We start from the raw sequence: 27,744 nt of genomic DNA, 5'->3' as shown, positions 1-27,744 counted from the left end.
TACATTTTTAAGCAGGTGACATCAAATCTCAACCTTATTAAGTCACTTAGTTTTTATGATAATTATAAATGTTTTTGAAAAATTTTTATGGTGCGGTAAAAATTTCAAATAAGGTGGTAATTGTTCCGAAAATTTTTAAAATCTCTTCATAGTGTAGTAAGATTTTTGAATAAGGTGGCAACCCTCTAAAAAATATTTTTATTTTAATTATTCAGTTTGTTATTTTCGCATTATTTTATTTATCTAACCATTTTTTATTTCTCATATTCGAACAAATGGCAACCTTTTAATACATTTTTACACTAAAAGTAGCAATATTTCACTGAAAAATAAATAAGCCATCGATTCGCTTCGAAAAAAAAAACAAAAAAAGCAGATCGTGAAGTATTTTTGTTGCGTAAGACAATTTTATTACAAATATTTTATATTTCCTACGAATTTTAATCAGAAAAAATTCGAATTAGGTGGCAACCCTGTCGCAAAAGTTTCAGCTTTGCAATTTGCTTTACCTCTTCAGTTTGCCATTTTCTTCATTATTTAAACATTTTTTAATTTTAATATTCGAATATATGGCAACCTTATATTTTTAAGCTAAGGGTTTTTTACCAAAAAATAAAAATTTTACATAATTCGGTGCAAATTTAAAAAGAAAGATCAAAGCAAAAAGATCGTGACGGATTTTCGTTGCGTCACACAATTTCGTTGCAACCGTTTAATTTGGCAGAAAACAAAAAAAAAATATTTTGTTAATCACTTCACAAGTTTAATTTAATATTTGTTCAATTAAAAATTATTTATCATCACCCTAGTGCTCCGCTTGAGTGCAGTTTTACATTTAATGTACATATATTGTATGTATCAATGCATTTGCCACGCTGAATTATTTATTTGAAGTGTTAGAATTTCAACTGCAGCTCGTGCAAATTCGCGCACATTAACAAAATATGTTTTAAACAAATATTTACCAAAAATGCAAACACATAATAAAACAATCACTACATGCAATTTATGCAATTCAATCAAAGCCAATATTTACACAACACCTAAAGAGATTTTTATTTATTTATTATTATTATTATTTTTTGTTTAATAAAAAATCGAAAATTAATGTAATGGCGTTACGTCACGCACTCTGGCCAGCAAATGCTCTCATATTTTTAATATATTATGAAATTCACTCACTTGAAAGACGAAGCAGAAAATGTGCATTGTGGAGGCACCTTGGAAGGCGGACAGCAAGCAGCACCAAAACGCCTGCCAGCGACCGTTTTCACCGAACATGCGCGCCAACGCCTCACCTTGCAGCCGCTCCAGTGCGTCGTCGAAGTCCACACAACGCTCATCCTGCTGCTGCTGTTGTGCCGATACTATTGCGACTTTCGGTTGCGTAAGTTGTTGCGTGGCTTTTGGCTCACCGCATGCCACCGCCAAGCCAACGCCCAAGAAGGCCACGCGCTCCTCGTCGCCAAGCGCTGACATTTTTGACTTTTTGTCTGATATTTTTGTGGTTTTGTCTTGCAATTTGTGCACTGTGGTGTGTTGATCGCAGAAAATGTCGCGAATGCGCAGTTACAGTCGAAGAAACCGTTACCAAATGATTCTTAGAGATGTAGACAACTGTGCTCTGGGTGGCAATTGCGAAATGTTGCAACTGCATTTCATAGCAAAATTTTTGAAATGAATATTTGTATGGGTTACATAGCTACAGATACATATACAAAGTATGTAGGTATATGCATATATATACATATTTATACATATATACAGCTGAATGTATGTATGTGTGCAATTTATTAGGCAGCAATTGTACAATCACTTTTTCGTAATTAAACATAAAGCAATTGCAACATTGGCAACAACAACAGTAATAGTAAAAACTACAATAGCAACAACAACAAGTACCATAATCACATGCAACAGTAATGAAAATAATGGAAAAGTAAACAATAGCAACAAATTAACAAGTACAATAAAATTGCAGCATTTAATATAAGTACTTCAACACCTGGCCTGACTACAACAAAAAACTCAATAAGCATTAACAAAAAACTGAAATACAACAACTACTCAGAGTGCAGCGCTGCACTGCTGCGTTTATAGAAAAAAATACTATCTCCCTGCCACGACTGTGTGTAATACACAGCACACACACATCCAAGTATGTATATATATATGAATGTATCCGTTTCGCTGCCACAGCATCACAAATCGGTGTATGAGTGTGTAGTTCTAACATCTCATATTCTAGTTCCATTTATTTCTATGTGTAAGTTAAGCTGTGAGTTCATTCATAATTGTTGTTGTATTTTTTTAAAATAATTTTTTTATAATTTAATTTGTGGCGAAAAAACTTAACGTTATTAATTTTCATTAGCGCATATATAAATAACTGTTTTTGCCTTTCATGTTTTTTTCTGCATCGAGTCTCGGTCTCAGACAAGTTTCTACGCGTCATAGAGCACTTATCTTATGCCCGGCGGTCACTAATATTGTACATATATAATATTTTATGCACAGAGCTGCATTAGTCACGTCACGTGAGTGCACTGGAAAAAATTAGCTTTAAATTTTATGATATTAAAAAAAAAAAAAAACAATTAAAAATTCCGGTCTCACTGAGGCTATAATACTCTGTTCATGTGCTTTTCTTTTATATTGGGTTGTTCGCTAAGTAGTTTTGTGTTTGAGTGTAATTTTTTTTATTGTATAAAATATCTTATGAAATTAACTATTCTTCATTTTCGCCATCTTTCGGGCGAGAGATTGATTCCACGTGCACAAAATTTTTGATCTTTACAGGCAAAAACTAGTCCAAGTAGTCTTTAACGTCCTGATTTGAGGTGAAGCTTCTCTCATACAAAAAATTTTGTAGAGACTGAACAAGTAACAGTTCGAAGATGCCAAGATTGGAAAATATGGTGGGTGTGGTAGCACATCCCTTTAAAGCTAAAAAAGATTTGGCGAGTCATCATCATCAATGAGATCTCGCGATATCCTGGTGAAACACTACAGACTACACTAATTCTGGCCTCTTCTGTTTGAGTGCATCGAACAATTTGGCGCAATTAATTGTGGTATTGTTGAGCAAAAGTTCAAATGGCATACCATCACACAGACAACACATTTTTTTGGTGAATATCAGCCTTCGAAGTGGTTGAACTGGTAGATCTTTTGCAGACCTTATATGCATGCAATCCAATTTTCGTCGCCGATAACAATGCGATTCAAAAATAGATCACTCTTTAACGGTTGATAGGCAAATCACATTCTTTACCGCGACAAAGCAAATTTCGGTCTGTAAGAACATGAAGTATCCATATGCGAAGCTTTGAAATTAAATTTATGCATTTGACGTATAGTACGCTATCAGCAACGACAATGGAATAGACGTTCCATTGTCCAATCATGATGATGTTCCAAAAGCAATCACCCATCTGCAGAACAACAAAGCGGCAGGGGCCGATGTATAACCGGCCAAGCTATTCAAAAATGACGGACGGAAGCATGCCCGATGGTTGGAACCTAAATGTGTTCACAAATGGGAGAATCCACAATTTTCTACAATTACCACCTCCTTAATGGGACATATATACCCTCTTATAGAGCGTAGGGTGTGAAAGACTGAAGAACCACCATCAACAAACTGAGAACCTTATTAGTGTGGTATCAATCCTGCAAAATCTCCATACAACAAGATTTTCAACAATGCGCCAAATCTTGGACAAGTCCCGATAATGGAAGCCTTTGTCAGCTCGAAAAGGAACTACCTCTATGCCGCTATGTCTGTACTTAGTATCCCCGCAAAACTTATAAGGCTGTCAAAGCTGACATTGTGCAACACCGAAAGCTCCCTCAGTATCGTGAAGGACATCTCCGAGCCGTTCGATTCCAAGCAATGTTTCAGACAAGGAGACTCCATATCAAGGGGACTTCTGTTATGTGTTTCGAAATATTTCCTGTCATGAATCAATCAGTTAACGTATTCGCGTCTGGCTCGCTTGTCACCGTTGAAAGTTATAATTTTGAAGTGGTAGATAATTTCGCCTATCTTGGAACCAGCATCAACACCAACCAGGATATCAGCCTTAAAATTCAACACAGTATCACTTTTGCCAGCAGGTGCTACTTTTGACAGAGTAGGCAATTGAAAAGTAATGTCCTCTCTCGATAAACAAAACCAAACTCTACAAGCCAAGAGAACATTGCAGTTTTGAAGGTAAGGCAAAACCTCCACTTCGGTGGATAGACCAGGTGGAGAAAGAACTAGCTGGCCTTGGCATCTCGAATTGGCACCAAATAGCGGAAGGAGGAAACCACTGGCGATTATTTGTTAACTCGGCTATAACCGCGTAAGCGTTGTCTACGCCAGAAAAAATGAAGAAGAAGTTTATTATACTCTCGCAACAAAGTTGCTAAAGAGAGTATTATAGTTTTGATCACATAACGGTTGTTTGTAAGTCCTAAAACTAAAAGAGTCAGATATAGGGTTATATATACYAAAGTGATCAGGKTGACGAGTAGAGTTGAAATCCGGATGTCTGTCTGTCCGTCCGTCCGTGCAAAATGAAATTTGGCACAAGTATCACATTAGGGAGGGGCATATTTGGACGTAATTATTTTGGAAAGTGGGCGTGGCCCCGCCCCCTACTAACTTTTTTGTACATATCTCGAAAACTACTATAGCTATGTCAACCAAATTGTATAGAGTCGTTTCTTTTAGGCATTTCCATATACAGTTMAAAAATGGAAGAAATCGGATAATAACCACGCCCACCTACCATACAAAGGTTATGTTGAAAATCAYTAAAAGTGCGTTAACCGACTAACAAAAAACGTCAGAAACACTAAATTTTACGGAAGAAATGTCAGAAGGAAGCTGCATCCAGGCTTTTTTTTAAAATGAAAATGGGCGTGGCGTCGCCCACTTATGGACCAAAAACCATATCTCAGGAAGTACGCAACCGATTTCAATGGAATTCGGTATATAATATTTTCTTAACACCCTAATGACATGTACCAACCACGCCTGAAATCTCGATTATCACTTTACCATGCGAGAGTATAAAATGTTCGGTGACACCCGAACTTAGCTCTTCCTTACTTGTTTTTGAATAATATCATAACTTCGAAAGCTTCCCACGAAGAATCAATGCACTATGCGACAGTGGATTATCGTGGTGCAAAAATAAGGAGTTGTCGAACCATAATTCTGGCCCCTTTTTACGCACAGCTTCAGACAACCAACGCGTAACACTGAAATAATATTCCTTGTTGACAGCTAGGCCACTCAGAAGAAATTTGAAGTGCACCCCACCTCGATAACCGAATTAAACTGTCAACATAATCTTGATTTTTGACCTGCCATGCCGTGGTCGACTGATCGTCTCTTTTCGTCCAAAAGTATTTGGGTGAATGAGTTTTTGTGCGAAATTTAAATTAAAAAGTCGTCATAAGTATGTTTTGCCCAGTATACCTTATTCGCGAAGGACCTTTAACACCTACAAAGAATTGCTTTTGTGTTCTCAATCGATTGAAAGCAGTTACATGAATTTTCGAAACCAGAAGAACAAACTTGGGTCACTTGTAAAAAAAAGTTGGTTGCGCAGAGATTTTTATTTTTGTTCGGCTCAATTTTTTCCACTCACGGCTTTATTGAATTTTGAAAGATACTTTCTACTAATCATACAAAATGTTTCTGATTCTTTTACAATAGGTATTATTAGTTGGTATACTTTGTGGGAGAGTGTGCCTTAACTGTAAATTAAAATGTTGCATTGACCGAGAATAAATCCACTGTATAGTCTAAAGGTTACAATATTAAAACTAATAAAGAATAATTTTTACAATATTATTATAATTGCATAGTAATTTAGCGTAAAGCTATTGAAGTAGAGATAAGTAAAATGTAATAATGATAACCAGCAACAATAGAGAATAGAGAAGGAGGTATATACACCTACAAACACATTAATTTCCCAAGACGTGTATTTTTTTTAAATATTATATCTTTCTTTAGAATTTCATAGCTAAGCCCTTAATTGAAAAGTTGACACTTCTTTCGAAACTTCAATTTGTGGTTACGAACTGTTCCGCATAAAATTATAATAAGTTTATTAGTAGAAGTAATTCGAAATAGGTTTCAGTATTCTTATGAAATTAAATATGACGAAATTTTCACGTTCAGATGATTGACTCGCATAAAATCAATTAACGTGACTTGCTGGTTTCTTGTTTCCCGTCTTTAAAAATCCGGAACTAATAAGGTTAATCGTCATACAGTACTAGCAGGAAACCCATATACTTACTTAGTACTTATAACCTGGTTACAGACTATACATCCTGCACAGAAACGGGAACTGGAAGAAGTATTGTGCTGATTTCATCCAGTTTGACTAGAGAATACATTAATATTTCTTACATATTGACTGATATATGCGGTACACCGTTAACCATAAATCAGAAAATATATACTATATATTCGATTTTTATTATAAAAATAATTTTTGGGAATATTTATACTAAAAATTCGCTAAAAACAAATCAGCTAATAAGACGGTATATTGGTGTCTGGGTCCTTGAAAAGTTATAGTCCGCTTTAAACCACTTATATGATTAGATAAAATACCTTCATAATATTTAGTTGTCAACAAAGTCTTGCGGTATTTTCGCTAGTTGGCGCTGARAGCGCGTAGTTCTAGTTTTATTTGTCGCATCGGGTCATGCTATAACTTTTTGGAAAGGTCATTTTACGCACTAACACGTGATTGTCGTTTCTTTTAAGTCGTTCGTGAGTTATAGCGTTGCAAACATGGAGCAAAATAAAGAGAAAATACGGCATATTTTACAGTACTACTACGATAAAGGCAAAAATGCATCTCAAGCCGCCAATAAAATTTGTGCAGTTTATGGACCCGATACAGTTTCCATTTCCACCGCACAACGATGGTTTCAACGTTTTCGTTCTGGTGTAGAGGTKGTCGAAGATGCGCCACGCTCCGGAAGGCCTGTYGTCGRARATTGCGATAAAATCGCTGAATTGGTCGAAAGAGACCAGCATAGTAGCAGCCGTTAGCTATGAGGAGCGCAAAATACTTACTGTAAAAGCAAGTCATTGAGTTGAGCACCCGTCTGCAACCTGCAGATACAGAGCAATATTTAAGGCACATTCTGGATATGAAGCTTTCATGGAGGCCGAATATCGAAGAGAGAGCAAAAAATACATCAATTGGCTTTTGCTACTATAGAGGAGCCATTTGCAAAAGGTGCGTCTAACACCGAAAGTGGTCCTCTGGTACTATGAGACCATAGTCACGCCTATTATGTTATGTCGGCGCCTTCTCTGCCAATATACCGACCGAGGAAGGTATGGATGGGAAGAAGCCGTTGGAGGAGAAGCGCAGTGAGCATCTTTACGGATGAGTCAATGCTTGGGGGGAAAATTGGTGGAGGAGTTTACAGTTAGGAACCTTCTTTCAACTCTAGCTTCAGACTTCCCGACTATTGCTGTGCCTTCCAAGCCGAGGTTTCTGCCATTATTTTAGCAGTGAATTTGGTGTTTGGGAGGCATCCTCCTTCAGGGAAGTGACCATTAACTCAGATAGCAAAGCGGCGATACTATCTTTCAACTCATTTACAGTGCGTTCAGGGTTGGTCGGAGACTGGCTACACGCGCTATCAATAGCATCCATTGTATTTGGAATAAGACTGGTATGGGTGTTGGACCATAGCGAAATCGCTGTATATTCTAAAACTGATGAGTTAGCAAGAAAAAGCCGTCGCAAACGCATTTTGGCCCATTTTTTGATAGTAGGAGATCTAAGGATTGCTTTGCCCTCAGTAAGGCTAGCCTCCATGATTATGCATCGTCACATTGATTTTTCGAGAATTTTTCGCTAATTCTCAACCAATATAGTGCCGCAATCACCACATTCGTCTGATTTAGATCCGTGGGCGTATAAGAAAAGTTTCTCGTACTTCTTACATTCCAGGTTAAGTTACTTGAGACTTTTTGGACGAATGGCTTTTATAAGCATAATAATATCGTTATAAACGGTAATTATATTGCCTTGAAAGACATTTGCATGTTCAGTGAAGCGTCTTCAAGTACTTAATACTATAGTTAGAGATGATAAGACAGGCACTTATGCTCAAACAAAGAATTCTTTAAAATTAGTTGCAAATAATATTGCATGTGTGTCAACTTACTTATACGGGTATACACATACATATGTAAGTACATATAACTCCGGTCATAAAATACCCACTTCAATTCATGATTAGTGTGATCAAGCACTGTATGAGCTTACTTTTCATCATCGGGTAATTGCGTTACATCACTATTGGTTGTTGTTGTTGTTGTGCGCATTTAACCCAATAATAATCTGGCAAAACATGCTTGCGGCAACGGCACGCGACCGCAAATCACTTGTTGCAAACAAGCAAAAATAACAACTCCAATAATGAAAGTCGGCTTTTAACTACACAATTGTTATTGTTGTTTTACTGTACTGTTAGAAATTAGTTGCAAACTAAATATGTGCTAGTTAGTGAGACTTGAAGCGTTTGAAGCGTGCGGATAAATGAGTGTGTGATGTACGCTTTATTAGCTTCACCGCTTACTCTGTTATGCGTGGCTAAGCTTTATTTTCAGCAAATTTCTCAAATGCTGGTGTTTATTTATTTATTTATAAATAACTATGTGCATGTTTGTCCGTCTGTGCTCTGTAAATTCGAATGCGATTCACACTTGCGGAAACAAATTTTCAACAAATTTCGCTTTACTCTATTTAATTGCTTCAAACGACACTTCACATGCACCGATGTTCTCATGCGATTTTCGTAAAATTGCCTCTAAACTCCCTGATTTGCTTTGGTTTAATTAGGTCATTAAGTTAAGTGTTAAAATTATGTTAATCACACTTGCTTGACAATCTGAAGTTCATGCTGATAAGTATCGCAATTTATTGACGTGACAATTTTACGAAATTTGCCTAAAATTGAAACAGTTTAATGATTCTAAAGTATGATCAGATACTTCTAAACAGCATTAAGCGACGTGAAAAGGCCAAAGGGGTTTTAGATTTTTTGGCGTTTTACCTATGACTTGGTAATGACTTGTATTTTGGAAGAAATATTAAACAAAATAACAGGGTTATGAGATTGTTATATATAAATGAAAAACTATTAAGGATGAGAGCAATTTTTTACAACACAACCAGAGTAATAAAAATTTTTTGTTGACTGACGATAAGTGGGGAGAATATAGTATCTGACTTCACCTGATTAATTCTTAGGAAACTTCAACCCAATTTACGGTATTTCCGTGAATGAAGCAAGATGGCTTTTTCATATATGATCAGTAACGTGTGATTCAAGTAGAGGAGCTTTTTTCAATAGTATTTTTTTGACATCACGAGTGAGTGGTGTCATGCTGTCATGTTATTTTTGTTCAATATTGTTTGGTATTTCTTCATGGAAAGACTTACACCTGAAAACCGTTTACATATAATATAATAGGCCTACTGAGTGTATTATTCGCAACACCCTAAATCACTCATCTTGAGGCCCATCATTCCTTATTGGATAATATTCGACCGCATAGACCACTGATTGAGAGTGTACATGAAGACCATGCCGATTCGGCGCCGTTCGCAGCAACCCGGACTGACATGTAGAACGACTTGACACATTTTACGTCGAGATCTTATTTTGAAAGTGTACAAAATACAGCCGGTGTAAGAACTGCAGATGCTCGACTTTCCCAAGCGACAGCTCTTCGCTTTATGGGCTGTGGTAGATCCGAAGTTTTCGAGCCAAATTTTGTTCAGCGGTGACTTCTATTTCTGGCTCAATAGGTATACAAACGAACAAAATGCCTACATTTGAGACAAACAGTAACCTGAACAGATTCAAGAGCTGCCATTTCATCTAGAGCAAACAACGGTTTGGTGTGGTTTGTGGACCGGTGGAATTATCGCTCCATATTTCTTCAAAAATGATGCCGGTGAAAACGTAACCGTCAATGGCGACCGTTATCACGCCATCATAACCGACTATTTGATGTCTGAAATTGAAACTCGTGATCTCGGCAACATTTGGTTTCAACAAGGCGGCGTCACTTCACACACATCGCATCAATTAATGGATTTATTGAGAGAACACTTCGGTGAGCTGATAATTTCGGGTTTTGGGCCGGTCGACCGGCCACCAAGATCGTTTGATATCATATCGACTGCTCTTTGCTTTCGGTCTCACATGCGTAAATCCACGATCATCTCACGGTGCCATAAACGAGTTTCGAAGCACCGCTATCGTATTATTTCAACATTTCTCTGGAACAATTGGCCTTTTTCTGAGCGATTGATGTATTATGCGATCATTCATTCAATATTAAATGTATGCTGGGCCCACTACCAATACCCATAGTCGCTTCAATCTGAGGATATTTGACATGAGGATCTTGCAATGTCAGTTTGCGCTTAGAGTCAATAATTTCCGGCACAATAACTGATTTTGGAAGACCTTCATGAGATTTGTCTTGAAGTATACGTCCTTGATTGAATGGACCATACCATCGATAAGCCCTGGTCCTTTATGAAGCTTTAACTGACTAAAATTATAACTCAATTTCAGATTTTTCAGGTTATTCCCTTGTTAACATGCTTATTTACTTTATAATAAGGCAATATTTTTTTTCATCCTATAACTAATTGCCTACTATAAATTTCGGTAGATTTAAAAAAATTCAATTTGGATATTTTTTCTTAAATACTGCTTCCAGATCAGTCGATTGGTTGTTTGAAATTAGAGGTCGCCTGCAGCAGTACTTTAGACTTAATTATATGCTTATAAATGGGAAAAACCATAATACAACCATAACCATAGAGGACTCATAATTCGAAACATATCAGAGATTTCTTGTCAGAGCATTTAAGACTTATGTACGTCTTTCTTTGCCAGAATTTGAATGATATATGCATTTTGGCACAACAACTTTGAGATTAATCATATAGAGTACGTAGAGAGTTATAAATCTTTAACTGCACTAAATTGATATTAGTTTAAATATATGTATGTATATATACATATTCCTGCTAGATACTGTATATTTAAAATTAATTGTTTTTATATTACCGAGTTAATTGATCGTGTGATGACAATGTAACTAATTATTGCCGTGCTACTCATACGTTGTTCGCTGGAGAATCTCACTAGAAATGAAACGTGTTTGTGTACGCCAGCTAACATACATGCCCACGTACATTTTCAGTATTATGTGTATTGTTATACCTACACATATTTTTTTGAGGACAACAACCTTCATTAGCATTTACCGGCAAAAATTCTAATTTGTAAACAACAAATATAAATAACTTTCGCTTTTCATTGACTAATTCAAAAATATAATTTCTGACTGGGTAAACGGGTAACGGTTTATATTAAAATGTATTGGTAAAATTAGGGTAACAGCCGAGTGTCTCGTACGAATCATTGAACACTCTATCATTCAATATTTTTTTCAAGTTCAACACATCTGAGGTTTTGATTTGTATAACTTTTTAGGTGAGCGTTTATATATACTATATGGGGTATACAGATACCTAAAAATCCAAAGATATGTCATTACATTGCATATACAAAACATAAAGATTTTTAAGCCCACATACGCCAGGTAATTGAAAGAACTTGTTTTTGTATTTCAACTTAATTTTAGCTTTTGTTATCAAATTTCATTTCTGTCTGTGCTTTTGAATCACTTCGATAAAATAATTTCCGTATAAATTTTAGTAAGCGTATCTCGATTCGAGTCGACGGCAGTTGCGTATACAAGATATTGTATATAAAGATGGTGTTAGTCGTACTTTAAGTAATCTATTTTTGAGATATGGAATGAAGACTGATACTGTTAAAATTTCAGCCGGTTCAGACTCAGAGTTTTGGTTTTGGTTTGGTGACGTACTTATACGTACTTATCGAAAGATCACGTGGGTCAAATTTTATTTTTGAAATTTTGGGCATGACTCAGCAGTCGCAGTGATGTGAGAAGCTGCGGATAAGAAGCGTAACCATGAAACCATATTACAGCAGTGTTTAAACTGACACAGTCATCACAGCATCTGCAGAAAACGTATTTTTGGGATCTGTTGGAGAATTAGCATCACTAATAAATTTTGTTTTTAAGTGTAGGCTAAGTACTTGTTGGACTAGTTCTAGGTACAATGAATACAAGATGTGTCCAGATATTAACGGAATCCTGAAGTACGACAATTTTGCCCCTGAAAGACGATACATTGTTTATCTTTATTCCTTGCTTACTTTGTCTGTAGCAGCCGCTAAATTTAGAAGTGTTCTTATAAGTTTAACAATTTTCGTTTACTCACACTTCTTTGTTTGTTCGACAATTCTTGGCAAATATCAATATTATGACAATGCCCCAGCCCAAATATTCACCAGATATTGCTTCGTATTACTCTTTTCACTAAAGCTGGAAATCGCTGAAAGAGACGAAAACTGAATTTGAGAAATGTTTCGACAATTGGAAGAACCACTGCCATAAGTGTATAGTACATGTAATATTTAAAGCCGACTAACAGGTCAATTGAAAAATTTCCGGCCCAAGAAAAAATATGAGCCATCAAGGACTCCGAAAATGGTGAACGCAGTGGATGCCCATAAGATATTTTTACCGACGAAACCATCAAAAAAATCCACAAAATTATTTTGGATGACTTTTAAGCAAAGTTGTTGGAGATAACAGGCACTCTAAATATATCAACTGAATGTGTACATCATATCATTCACAAACATTTGAGTATAAGAAAGCGCTGTGCAAAGTGTGTGCCGCGCGTGCTCACTTTTGATCAAAAACAACGAAGAGTTGATGATTCGGAGCAGTGATTGAATTTGTTCATATGACATATGTATGTATGAAGATGGCTCTATTTCACTCCGAAGTCCATTCGATAGTCATCCGAGTGGATTCGAGTGAAGCACTCGTTCCAAAGCTTAAAAAAATGCAACCGTGTCACAAGTTTATGGAAACGATGGCAAAACTTTATGAATTGGGCTTCGAATGGCTTCCGCATCCACCGTATTTTCCAGATCAGACTACTAGCGAGCTTTCACTGTTCTCAGTTCTCAAAATAATGCTCTCTGCGAAGAAATTTTCATCGAATGAGGAGAGGTCTATTTTGAAGCAAACGACACGTCGTGCTTCAAATATGGTATAAAAAAGTTGAAGAGTTGCTATAATCAGTGTATCAGCCTTGAAGGCCACTATGTGGAATAAAAAAAAAAAAGAAGTTTATAAAAAAAAAAACGTGTTTTACTATGGTGAGCCGGAGATTTTTGAATTGACCTGTTACTTTGAAGTTTTTGACAAAAAGGACATTATTCCTTAATTTTTTGAACATACTTTATAACTATTTGGTTTTTGGTGGTTTTTTGAAATATTGGGATGTCAAAAAAGTCTTGCGGAATTCTCGCTAGTTGACGCTGAGAGAGCGTAGTTCTAGTTTTATTCGTCGCAATGGGTCATGCTATACCTTTTTGGAAAGCTCATTTCACGTGGTTGATTGATTGTCGTTTCTTTTAAGTCAGTACTACTACGATAAAGGCAAAAATGCATCTCAAGCCGCCAAGAAAATTTGTGCAGTTTATGGACCCGATACAGTTTCCATTTCCACCACACAACGATGGTTTCAACGTTTTCGTTCTGGTGTAGAGGTGGTCGAAGATGCGCCACGCTCCGGAAAGCCTGTCGTCGGAAACTGCGATAAAATCGCTGAATTGATCGAAAGAGACCAGCACAGTAGCAGCCGTAGCATCGGTCAAGAGCTGGGCATGAGTCATCAAAAAAATTGTATGAACAATTGAAAATTCAATAAAAATACTGCAAGACGTTTTGACGTTTGACTAATATAAGGAATCAGAGGTAGGGTCGGTCACGATCATATGTTAAGAAAAACAGAAAGTTTCAAGAAAAAAGAAAATTTATTTATACCTACTCCTCGCGCTTTTTAATTTGTTTTACGATTCTTCATTTGCCTTTATATAAAATATTTTCGATCATTGATTTTGTATGGATTTGAAAGTATTAAGAATTAATTAAACAATACTAAATGTTTCACATGTGTTCGAAAGCTTTATTGAGAATTTTCTGGAAGTTCGTTAGCAATTTATTGCAATTGTAATTCAAGACTAGGAAGCGCTTGCGAAACTTATGTGAGCTGAAACAGTTTTGCTTTTCCGGAAATAAGAAAGCTGTAGACTATTTAAATCTTTTCTGATTTAATTGTTCTTAAGCCTTTACATGTACATATTCAAAAGTGTTTAACATAGTCAAGTGTACAAACAGTCATACACACCCTAAATAATCGCAAACGGAAAGGAGTAGCTCACAAGTGCTCTTTCGGCATTGAATCTCATGATTGATGGCAATTAACTAGCTTAGCTGCATTAACTGGTTCCTCAACTGTTCAAATAAAAAAAATGTATTTATGTTTCCAAACAGAAACCTTTATGTCGATCATGAAATAGCGATATGCCACATATGTTTGTATATATGTTTAAATATAGGCTTGTATTTACCACCTATGCAGCTGTTTCGTTCCCCGAGAGCTTTGCACAGCGACAAGCTTTCAAGTGATCCTTTTATGGTTTTTTTTACTGCGATCACGTTTATCTTTATAAATCGTGGCAAGCACTTACTCGCTGAGTATTTGCTTTGATTGCAGTTTATTAAAATATTTAAAATTTGCAGAAGTTAATACGTGCTCCATTAAAATATAATATTATATCTAGTTGCAAACCACATGCAGGTATTTATGCGCTTTTTAATTGCTAATAATTTTAATTGAGGGAACTCAAATAATTCTTTGGGTGTGTCAAAGTTACAAGGTGGGAAAATTCATAGGCAAACAAGTGTCCAATACAGTATGGAAATATTTATATGCTGGTTTTAAACCTTGGTTGTGCATGGTGTACTTTTTCTTAATTGATTATATATTTATTTTATTTATATTTATTTGCATAAAATACAAGATATATTTTAACTTGATTTACGATTTCTTGTTCATATAAAATGTTATGCATTTCCTTGTAGTGAAAGTGCTACGAGTATATGTTGGCTGGACAAAAATATGTCCTTGACTGTTGTGGTTAAGCGGAAGACATACAAGGTAGGTTCCAAAGTAAACAGGACTTAAAAAATAAAAAAAAATAAAAAATAAAAAAATGATTTTCTCAGCGAAATGAATTAATTTTATTCAAAATAGCCTCCTTCTGCTTCAATACAGCTTTTTGCACGGTCCAAAAGCATGTCGTACGAGTGTTTTAGCTCGTTCGTCGGTATGACCGCTAGTATGCCGGTGCAAGCCTTATGAATGGTATCTAAGCCAATCGATGAAATGTCATGAAATTCTCACTGGACAATTGATAAAAAGGTTGTAACAGCGTTGCATTTTTGAAATATATATAACATATATAAAAGAAATAGTTAATTTCTTCTTCATTAAGAGCTGAGAAGAAAATTCAACATATTACACCTTATTTTGTTTGGTAACCATTTCTTAAATAGATATGTTTGTATAAGTGCAGGGCTTTTTCGTAGAGTAGAACGATAGGGACAACAAACGACGCTATATTTTTCCCGCTCTTTTGACATTTCTCTTCAGTAAGGTTCACCATTTCATCGTGGAAAGATATACGATCCAACAGCGAGTCGGAATTATTAAAATTTAATACCGAATTTCGGAGTCAGAGGCCTCAACTTTAAGAGCGCTTTGTCGACGATTATCTCCATTGTCAGTAAGTTTCTTTACAGTGGGTATTCTCTTGAGGCTTGATCACAGTAAAATGCCCCTGCCAAGTGGTTCTCAAGAATTCAGCAACCTACCAGGAAACAACTAGAAGCTTATTTCATGTAAGCAGGGTTCTTATTACTTTCTGGCAAGGTTAATTGCTTTTATGGTATAACAAAAAATACTTTATTGCCGACAATGGCGGCATTTTGTATGTATTTCCCTCAGAGTATTGTCGATTACTTTCCCGAGTGAAATGAAAGAGCCCTGCTTGAACCAAATTTACATATCGACCTCGCAAAATCACTAATACAGAAATAGAGAAGCTTGTAAATGAAAAAAAGGCGTGCAAGACAGATAAATTGCTCCACTTCCACTCAGCTTCAATTAAAATCAGCTGTACGAAATCAAAAAACCGCTTAAACATGAGGAAAAATTCAATACTGAAGTATATATAAAGAAGCAAGCGAAATTCACTTTGGAAAGCCCAAAAGTCCATGAAGCCATCAATTGACTCCAACATGTCTATACGAGACTGGAAATTAAACACGAAGTGACGAAGAAAGCGCTAATTCTTTTGCAAACCGCCAAAAGGTATTTCATTCTAATTGCCCAAAGAATAACTTTAAGCTGTCTCGCTCATCCAACAAAGCTAACAAGTCGCGCTCGAGTCGTTTAAAACTTCACTTTCCGAAATTATTAGATTCATAAACACACTAAATCCAAAAAAGCGCCAGGATATGCAAATATTACCCCAAAATGCTTCCAATTTCATGCAAAAAGACGCATATTACTTTGATAGATAAATATGGGAAAGACATAACACAACCCTGTTCATACAGACCAATCAGTCTTCTAACTTGTCTTTCTAAAATATTGGAAAACAAGTATGTATGTATAGTCATAAGCGATCTGAACGACGAGCTGACTCGATTTAGCTAAGTCCCTCTTTCTGCCTGTCTGTATATATGAGTTGAAATTTTGCACACGTCCTGTGATCTCTAAAAAGACGCTCACTTGTTGACAAAGGTGCAATTACCGAAGAAATTCTTGAGACCTCATACGTTTTTACTTGTTTCTTAGTTTTCATTTTTTGTGTGGAGGCCTTTGTAGAAAAACCACTATGTAGGTTACATGTTTACCTATGTATGGAATTTAAGAACAAACATATTTTCCAAATTATTACCCCGTTTGGCGCAGTGCCTGCCTAACATACATACATAAATCCAGTTTTTGATACCACAATATTATTTTCTTCGAGAAATTGGTTTTATTAACACTCTAAATTCTAAATTGACCACTTTTTAATGGCTTTGCTCATACTTAAGTATTTTATTCAAAATACTACTTTCAAATGTTTATGTAAGTATGTAAATTAATTTTGTACAAGCAAAAAAATAAATATAAATATACTTGTATGTAGACAAAAGCTCAACAAGTTTAGGCACGCAAAATTTTCCTTTTCGTAAAACTGGTAGCTAAATAGGCGCATTTAATGCAAAAGCATGGCGCGGAGCCTTCATACTACAAGTATATGTGTTGCACTAACTGCATCTATTAAACTTAGCATTAAAGTTGAATGGGCAAAAAGTTATATGCATGTCCCCTCTAATTATCGTTTTTGTCTTTATTGGTCAGATAAATGCATTCAAATGGCCCATCTCAAGTACACATTCGTTTCGTACATGACGCTGCATGTGGTAGCTTAATATGGTCAAGGGTATTCGCCCATAAAAAATCTTATTTTGCACAAAAAAAAAAAAATCTAAGAAGAAGGTATTTGTCGTCGAGCATCTTCTCTGCTTATGCAAAGTCTCGCTGTAACTGATGTGTTTATCTTCAGGAGAATGGAAGTATTTGTGGGTGAATGTTTCCCAAGGTAAGTTTTCTATGCAAGATCTTGCCAGATGTGACAATGCGATTGTTTCTGAAGTAGCAGTAGTAATTTACTTAATTATTATATAAAATTTTGGAAAGATTGTGTGTTAAACATATCCATACTTTATCAAATTACTCTACGTCACTATTAACCGGTGATTTTCAGCTTTACATTGCCTTTTATATTTAAGGATTAGAGAGCAAGAACAAATTTTAATTATCGAAAACCGGCTTCATTGTTTTTCAATATTTCCATATTTTCTATAAAAGTATATACACTTTTGGATGCTTCGAACCGTCGAAACACTTTTGCCATTCCTTTGCTTCATATGAAAAATGTCAAACATTTCCATAAAGTTGTGAGTTGCCAGATTGCAACACTGTGATTATAGAGTTATGAAATATAAAGGCAACCTACGTCGAAGGTTAATATTCAGAATTTGGAGACTAATTTGTTTCAATCTCTCGAAAAAATTGCTTTGATTCAAAACCTAGCCGCGTGTTTTGCTATAAAGCGTTATTGTTGGAGACTTTTACAAAACTGTAAATTTTTTTCCCATTATTTTCATATTTTGCGATATTTAACATTTCAAAAAAAAAAAAAGAAATAAAAAACAACTAACTGTAATTAAGATTTGTAACAGTGAACTCTAACCAGTTAATTATGGGCTACTCAGGCAATATTCACATATAGCTATACCGTTTACATTATTACAACGTGTGAGCTATGGCGAAGGGCAACTGGAGTGAAATATCTGTGACGATGAGGTCAGTTTAAGTAAAATGCAAAATTAAAAAAAAAATAATAATATTAATAACGAATTAACCTTTAATAAATATTAAAATGAAAAATTAAAGGAAAGAAAATCAAATTATTTCGGTTAATTACAAATATATTCAAAATAAGGTATGTACCAAAAATTAGGAGAGTTTTAAGTAATCACATGCTTGGAAATATAATTTTAATTGCTCAATTATATGGCAGCTATAAGCGATGGTTCCTCGATCTGCAAAATTTCGTTGGAGATTATGTATTGCTATGAATATATCTCATCAAAAAAAAAAAAAAGTTGCCATATATTTAGTGGTCGAATCTGGAAAATTTCTTCTGATATTTTAACGTTGGCTTGGAAAATAATCTATGCTAAAATTCCGTGAAGATATCTTGCTAACTAAAAAATTTCCCATACAAGTTCTTGTGTTTGATTGTTCAGTTTGTAAGACAGCTATACTATATATTCGATACAGTTTAGGCCCAGACTTGTGGAATATCAGCTTCGACGTTTTACTTAAACTCGAAATGCCAGACGAGTCGTACTTAATTGGCTACACGGACGACATTGCAGCAGTAATTACAACACGAGACATAGACGAGGTCGGAAGAAAGCTTAATCAAGTTATGATACGGATGCCAAAATGGCTCGATTGACAGAACTTCCAGCTCGTTACGAAAAAAGCGGAGCTACTACTGCTAACAAATATGCACATATCCCGGCCGAATATAAAAAGACGATACTTGCATGACAACGAAGATGGGAGAATTAGAGTCGCCATTATGGACGGCGAGACTAATAAAAGAGGTAAACTTATGAGTAAGCCGTAAATCCGGAAATTTCGACTTTCACACAACTCAGCTGTTATCCGGTCATGGATATTTCAGAAAGTATCTCCATAGAATGAAAAAGGTCTATACAACGACGCGGCAGAAGACGACGCTAACATACCCTTTTTAAATGTGTGCGATGGCAGCGGGAAGGCACCGCGGTGGAAGAACTGTTGGCTAAATGAGAAATTTGGAAAGTCACCACGAAGTAATGCTAATGTTGTGCCAGGGGGCACCTTGTGGGAGATTTTTATTGAACTACAAGTATCACATACCATTGCTGTGACGGCAGCACCCGCAAAAAAAATTACATATTATATATTCGATATCGATAAGCAGCTGCTTAGAGAGAGCAAAATGTGGGAACATTTTCTGATATATATCTCGAAAACTTACATAGTAAAAAGTATCTGAAATGTTGTCGAGCAAAATGTAATTTATTAAGAGACATACTTGGGAAATTATTCCATCTTTAGATTTATTGTAATTCATTATTAAATTTTATTAGACACAAATTATACCGGCATTGTGCAAAATGTATTATTTATTGCATCACTAAACAATTTTGCAATATTATTACCCCAATAAGAACATGCATGAAATAATGCCTGAAATAATGTAGGCTTTTTACTGCACACAACAAATTATTACTTTTTAATTGCAAATGGCAATATCTGCGCTCGTAACCGGCTCATAAAGGCAGATTTTCCATTATTATTCGCTTGTTTTCAAATTGTACTTTAGTACTGAATCAGAAAGCCTTATTAAGTGTGACGTGTGTTGCAGGCCTTTAGTTTTCAACTAACTTGCTAAATCACGCTGAATTGTAGCCTAACAGTAAAATGTACGCATCCCACTTGATGTTATATAAGACGTATTTGATTTCGCCGCTATTCTTTTGTTAAAAGAATAGACGGATGTGAAAGCGATAATAAAGTTATTTACTCCCTCATTAAAGTTGTATAAACAATCGCTATTCAATCAATAATTTATTATTCCAGAATATTGCATTTACACCAATTGTTTGTTCTATTCGTCACAATTAAAGTTTTGACGAATCATAAATAGCACCGATTATATGCGATATATTATAAAAAATATCTGCTTACTCGCAGAATGAGTGTCATCAAAGCTATCTTATCAGTCGGCTAATCTATTTAAAAATAAAATCATAGTTGATTTGGTCTCATCCATAACTTCAAGTATTGCAACTGAGCATTTAATTGTCTCAATGTAATTGAGACGTCCTTCCGCAGCTTATGTGGGCTTTTATTTAAAAGTACTTCTAGGCCTTTGAAAGTGCTATGTATTATAAGAAAGAGAATGCGATTTCGTTACAGTTTATTTAAAGATTTATCTAAAGGTTATAATGAATTGGAAATATCAAGCGTGCTTTCTTTATTACAATTATGCTGTTTTTTGTAGTCAACTACTGACGACATAAAAAATGTTTTGTTTAAACATTTCACCAGTAACTTAAGAAGAAATAAAATTTCTTCTTCTTCTTTAAATAATTTCTTAAACCACAAATGCTTAGAAGATTACAATTATGGCGTTTCGTGAATTCTCTTCCATATGCGGGCGGTAGCTTCGGTCACGATTTTGCAACTTCCACGACATTCAGCTTACTCATGATTTTATAATATTTTTATTTTATTCAAAACTACGGATTTTAGGATTTAACTAACTTTCGAATTTGCAATATTCATGTATATTTTCGAAGAACAAAATTTCAACAAAGACACGCATGGAAAACCCAGTGTGATCACAGTTTAAATAGCGGGAAATGCCAAAGCGTTAAGCGATTGAAAAATGCGATTATTGTAATATTAGTTGAGTGCGTATTTTCCAACTTTTCGATATCATATTTATAGCATGATTTGTTTCTTGCTTCGAAAGCGGCTTCGGAGATTATGATAATTGTAAATTTGTCGCTAAACTTCTTTCTAAAATTTTTAATGTTAATAATAAATGAAGCTTCGAAGAATGCTGTGGATGTAGAAGTTCGCCATTTGAGTATCATTAACTGCCAACATAATGTATTGATGGCACTTATTTACTCTCATATTATTGAACGATAACGATAATATGTTATTTTGCTATCTCGAGAGTCATCAAAACTCATTTACGGAGTTTTTTTTAGATGTTTTTATGTGTAATATTCACTATCGACAGTTTTTTTTGGTGTTCCAAAATAATTTTCAAATAATTTCTTACTATAAATTTTTTTTAAATACCAAAGCTTGTTTTACTCCGTATTAATGTTATATATACCTCACGAACCAATGTTCCCACATCTGTGAATTGTCGATGAAAGCGTCGAAGAAGTCCACTATATAATTTTGATGCCCGTAAAGTGAAGTTGTTCGATATAGCCGGCAATTTAGAGATATCAGCTGAACATGTACATAAGTATTCACGAATATTTGGATATCAGAAAGCTCTGTGCAAAGGGGGTGCAGCTGGAGTTAAATTTGTGGCAACAAATAATGACGAATTGATGTTTCGGAGCAGATGGAGATGTCCAAGCGTAATAAACTCCGAAGTCCAATCGACAGTCATCCGAGTGAACTGCACACGATAAACCCGCTCCAAAGCGTGGATATGCAGCAGTCAGTTAGGAAAGTTATGGCGACTATATTTCTGAGCATTAATTTTTTGATTACTAGTAAGTTCAATATTCAGCTTAAATATTGAAATTTCGATAGGTCATATAGATAAGTTAACACTTTCTCAAGAACGTGAAGAAGAAAAACGATAACGCAAAAAAAAACAAAATGGCCGTATCAATTTACACACATTTCACATTGTAAATACTATAACTTTGGTATGAAAAATAATTAAACAACCTTATAGTTAAATATATCAAGCAGAAACAACTTATTTCTGGTGCTTTTGTAAGGAAGGACACTTACCATAGTGAATACACTTAGCAATGAAAAACTCCAATGTATCGAATAAGAATTTTATAATTTTTTTTTTTTTTTTTCAAATAGCCCCACCATAAATTTAATTTATTTGGTTCTGTTACTTCACTGGTTCGATATCGATAGTAAACCATGAAATATTATGCTTGCTTAAGGATTAACAAGGTATTTCACAACAGTACTGATTATGTGATGGCATTGTTATTTTCAGAGATTATTCGACACATATTTCTTTCTATAACTTAGAATCTATATACACTTTTTTTACGATCCAAAGGCTTGATGGGCACTTCGGACTAACTTTGAGTTGTTCGACAGAGCGTGGAGTAAATGTATTGCTAATTGGTGCCAAGAAAGTGTATGTATTTTAAGATGCTTAAGGGCTTACGGGTTTCAAAAATTGAAAATTTTTTTATTGCCTTATTAAATTCACAGCACCGCTAAAATATTTTGCTAATTTTTTCCGATTAGTAGTTTCGGAGATACAGCCCTGAGAACTTGTGCACTTGTGTCCAACTTTTATTGTTACTCAAATCTTTAAACGCGTTTTTCTCGAAACTGTGTTTTTGAAGTCGGTTGGCATGATTTCTCGCGAACTACTCAACCGATCTTCATGAAATTTTCACAGATCTTTGAGGTATTATTATTAAAGACTTCGAACAAGGTTTTTTTCGATTCCTTGGAAAAAAATCCGCGAAATTTAAATTTTTTTTGTAAAAATGTCTTCCAAAAATCCAATTTTCAGGTGTTTTCCTTCGTCCAAGATCTAAGTTAAGGTTTTAACGAAAATACGTATTTTTCACTTACTTTCCTATAAGGAGTTATCCTGCCAACGCGGCCGCATCTATTTTTCGAAGGCTTACCGGAAATGGCGTCGCAAGGACCGAGTTTAAAATATTTTTTTTTCTTCAAAAATTTCGGAATTTCTTTGCTAATAGGGTATGTTTGTAACAATAAAAAAAATCTATTAAAATATTTAAATTTTTTATGAGAAAAAAAATTTCAAAAAAAAAAAACTGTTTTTTACCCGAGGAAACGCCGGTTAATAACGAATATTTTGTAAGAAATGTTGTGCAGCTTTCCCTTCGTGTACCTTTTAGAAGATTTTCTTGGGTAGACTGTGGAATTAAATTAAAATATTAAAATTTAGTCGTATTTCTTCAAAAATACTTTATTTTTTTTCCAAAATTGGAGAATAATTACACTAATAAAAATTTTTCCATACCCATGGATGACAAATACGAAATTTAAAACAACTTTTCGCTTTAAGATGACCTAAAGCGTTAAACAAGTTTCAATAGCATATTATTTTTTTCAAATTCGTTGACAGAAAATGGCAAGTTTTACTTTATCAATATCAAAAAATTGCTTTACACACAATACCGTTCACTTATTGCTTAAACACTTACCACACCGGTAACTGCAATAAACCATCTGCGTATTAGTTTTCATACCGATCGAGCCTTGCTCAAAAATTTCTCACATATGAAATAACGGTCGAACACTTGTAGGTCGCGTTATGTAAAAATGCATATACATACTTATTTACTTAGGCATTTTTACAAAATGGTCGTTTATATAACTACTTATAGTATAGTATATACTACTTGACCTACCTGAAATGTGTAGATGAACAAATGTAATGTCGGTGGTATCTGAAAGAGCGTAAGCAGAATAGTCCAAATATATTGCCACCTGCCACGATGTCCAATAAAATTCGAGATCACATCCGCATCCTCGTCTTGACTCAGATCACCGACGGCGGATGGTGGCAGACCTGGATTCAACATTGCATCCTTTTTTAAATCTTCCGAGTAGCGACGACAATCTAAAGCGATCACGCTGATTTCCGGCGTACCCGGCTTTGGATCACGATAGCCGCCATATAAATTTGCTTCGATGCTACCGCGCGAATTGCTGCTCTTTAAATTGCAGTCAAAGTTCAGAGAGCCACGACGTAGGACACCGCTCATTTTGTAGCGCGTAAGATGCAAAAAAATAAATAAAAAATAAATTTTTTTTTTTAACAAACGCGCACTTTAATTGTACAGCACTTTTTATTTATATTTATTTTATTTAATTTAATTTAATTTTATTAATTAAATTACAATTAAATTAAATTAAATTTTATTCAATTAAATTAAATTTTATTTTTATTTTAACTTATATATTTTTTTTTTCAATTTTGAAATTTAAAATTATAATTTTTTTCGCAACAATGAATAACTTCACTTCTCACATAATCAAGATAAAAATGGAAATTACACAGCACTTTCAACCCTTTCGATTTACTTATAGCGTGTATTTCATTATACCGTTGTTCTTTACCGCATTTCGCGCTGTAGCGGTCTAATTATATTTTATCAACTGCCGCGATATTATACTACAAGTTAATCAACAAAAGCGCCAATGCTATTTAACATGTACATATATTTAAAAGGCTTTAACAGTATGCTGTAAATAACAGCGCTACTTTTCGATAGCAATTGCAGATAACAATGCTGTTAGCATTGGCTAACATCAGCAAAAAATGTTCGTGGAGTACGCTGTTCGCGGACACAATGTTAACAATCTCCATAACATTTCAACAGCGCTGTTAACTGAATCCGCTTTACAGGTATAATATATACATACATATATAATATTTTTAATTTATTAATATACTCTGAAACTATTTCTGGCTATTAACAGAGAATGTTAATGGATTCCCTGATAATAACATACTCCGCTGTTTATTCTGTATATTAGCACAATGCTCTGGATTTCTGTTAAGTTGACTGTAAATAGCACTGATCGTTAGAGCTTTTTGTGCTTTGCTTGACAAATGTTGCCAGCCTTCATAAAACACATTTTCAAAATTAAAAGCAAACTTAAAGTATGCATGGTTGACACTTAGTTAGAAAAAAATTTGAAATTTACAATTGAAATTCAGAGAGAATATTTTCCTGTTAATAGTATCAAAAATGGATTGACTCAGATCAATACTTCCGTGAGTCCTTATGTACCTAATATGAAGATTTCCTTAATTTCGGTTGACTTTGTACTGCGCATAACGGCCAATATTTGAGTTATCTCAACGATAGTCGTATAGACAATGCTAAGGTTTCCCAAAGTTAGAAATACCCCATTCTTGGCAATCTCGTCCACTATTTCATTACCCTCAATGCCTTTGTGTTCTGGCATCCAGTAGAAGTGAAGTTGCTTGCTTCTAGCCTTCCGCTGCTGCCGTGCTTCACAAGACACTTCTGGCCGATAAGTCATACGATGTTACTGTGTTGATTGCTGCTTGGCTGACTATGTAGACGTTGACTCTGGAATTGGCTTCCGGGTTCATTAGAAGCCAGCTTCGCGGCATACCAGGATAAAACTTTTCATGAATAGTACCCTTGAGGTGTGTCATCTTTTGAAAATAGTTGACTTTTCACCGAAAATGTCGGTCATTGCGATTTCATCTTAAAATAATCTTATTGCGCTTCCACACAAATTTTAACCATAGCTCAAATTCGGCTCATTACTATAAATCGCTAACCCCCAATAACTAATGAGACTAAGTTTGAAATCAAGAAATGAGTCATATTCTCTATATTCTCATATAAGGAAGTAGTTCAAACATTAATGTTTTTTAAATACTCTTTAAAACAATGCTTTGATTATACTTCAAGGACTGACGTTTAACTTGTAAAATTACTTCTGCGATATTGTGGCAGTAAAACCTGCCATACACAAAAATTTAAAACTTGAGGTAGGTTGTAATTTAAAGCACAAGCATCTATATAATACATACATACATATGTATATATACTTGTATATACATATAGTACAACAATATATTCACTTTTTGTTAAAAAGTGTCGCTTAAAAGCTTATAAATCAAAGCTTTGCTCACCGCTTCAGCGCTCAGTCATCTAAGCGTTCAAATGCAAAGTCACTCAAATATTTATTCTCTTAAATACAAACACTTGGGTTTGAAGCTATTGGAGTCTGTTGCTCGTAAAATATTCTCTTTACTTACAGAAGTGTGAACATTTTATACATAATGACCGTTTAATAAACATGTTTTTTATCTCTTTTACAGCCGGTATACTGGTCAAAACTATTGGAGCTTGAATCTTAACCACACCATATTTGTGGAGCACTAAATTTCCTACCAAACTTAGAGTTTTCCGATTTATAATTATTATTATTTTTCATTGAATTATAAAATTCATAACAAGAACATTTTTTTAAAAGAGTCAGCTGTAACCGTTAAACTTTAAACGGTTAGGTTTGCGACAAAATCGTACGATTGCGACAATTTTCTACGAAATTTATTAAAGGAGATACTTTTGGAAGAGAAATTTGACTTTTTCTATCTGACAATAGAAAAAAATATAAAATATTTACAAGGAGGATCAAACCGTTAAAATTAAGAGCTTATACATGGAAAAACTTTTTCAGAGGACTTTTTAGTTGGCCGACTAAGGAGTAGTGATCGAAAATTCTACCAAAAAGATGCCGCAACTAACAGAAGTTTTCAACATCGGAACAAACTCTTGTAGAAGCCCCGAGGTTCTGGTGCAGATGCATAAGAACATCTGATGAGATGGCCTTGGGACTGTTCGAGCACAAGCTTTTGCGGAAGATTTATGGTTCATTCTAAACTGCCAGTATCGCAGTCGATGGAACGATGTGCTGTACGAGATATACGGGGACACTACTGATATAGTTCAGCGAAACAAGAGACAGCGGCTGCGCAGACTAAGTCATGTTGTTTAAGTAAGGGGTGTATACGCCAGTAAAGGTAAAGTGGTAGACGTGTATTCACACGACAGTATACCTAAATTTTTCTAGCACCTTCTTACCTCGAATAACGGCCTCTTAAGAAATAAAATAACGTCTAATAAATTTGTTTCAACATTTCACTTAATCATTTATTTCACTTTATTTGTTTTAGTTCACATTACTTTTGGCCTTATCAAGACAAATATACAACAGAGAAATAAATAACTAGATTTTTACTTTATTCACATAATTACTTTACTAATATTATACACATACATATGTACTTAATCACTGCTATTTACTAATTTGACACAAGTTATTAAACTTTTTTATGCATTTTACATATAATTGACGCTGTTGCTACAGCTCGGATGTATTTTTTTAGAAATATGTATAAAAAATATATGAAAACGTTATACAAACACAAACTTAACCGTTACTTTAATAAGTACATAAAAATAATAATTGCATTACTAATAATTAAGTTGGTTAAAAATATGTATATTTACATACGTAACTGTCAATACATATAAGTATGTGTGCTATGTTATGTTGTCAGAATTAGACACATTTTCACAATGATATTTTGTAATGAGTTTTCTAAACATTTTGCGGTTTCGTTTACTAACTACGGATTTTTGTTTGTAATTTTTCATAAAATTTTTATAATGAATATAAAACATAAGTACTCCATGACCACTACGTAACTAAATTGTTAATTATTTGGCAACAAGAAAAAAGGTTTATATATAAGCAGAACTAAAATAAATAATTT

At 34.6% G+C, this 27,744-nt stretch overlaps 1 protein-coding gene across 2 annotated transcripts in view; it reads right to left on the bottom strand.

Annotated features, from left to right (window-relative positions):
* LOC108975147 (solute carrier family 22 member 15) overlaps positions 1-24,199 on the bottom strand; it is a 40,793-nt gene extending 16,594 nt beyond the window's left edge. Inside the window, exon 1 of one of the 2 annotated variants that reach the window (XM_018943455.1) lies at positions 23,825-24,199. In XM_018943455.1, the coding sequence (XP_018799000.1) occupies positions 23,825-24,181 (357 nt within the window). In that variant the 5' untranslated portion in view covers positions 24,182-24,199. Of the gene's footprint in view, positions 1-1,182; positions 1,602-23,824 lie in introns of those variants that run through there. The other variant, XM_018943456.1, reaches the window with a different exon arrangement.
* Between the last annotated feature and the right edge of the window lie 3,545 nt (positions 24,200-27,744).

The sequence above is a fragment of the Bactrocera latifrons genome, unplaced genomic scaffold, assembly GCF_001853355.1.
Source record: "Bactrocera latifrons isolate USDA-ARS-PBARC rearing strain unplaced genomic scaffold, ASM185335v1 scaffold_62, whole genome shotgun sequence".
NCBI lineage: Eukaryota > Metazoa > Arthropoda > Insecta > Diptera > Tephritidae > Bactrocera > Bactrocera latifrons.
Note: the sequence above shows the minus strand (reverse complement) of the source record. Positions and strands in the feature narration are given on the sequence as shown.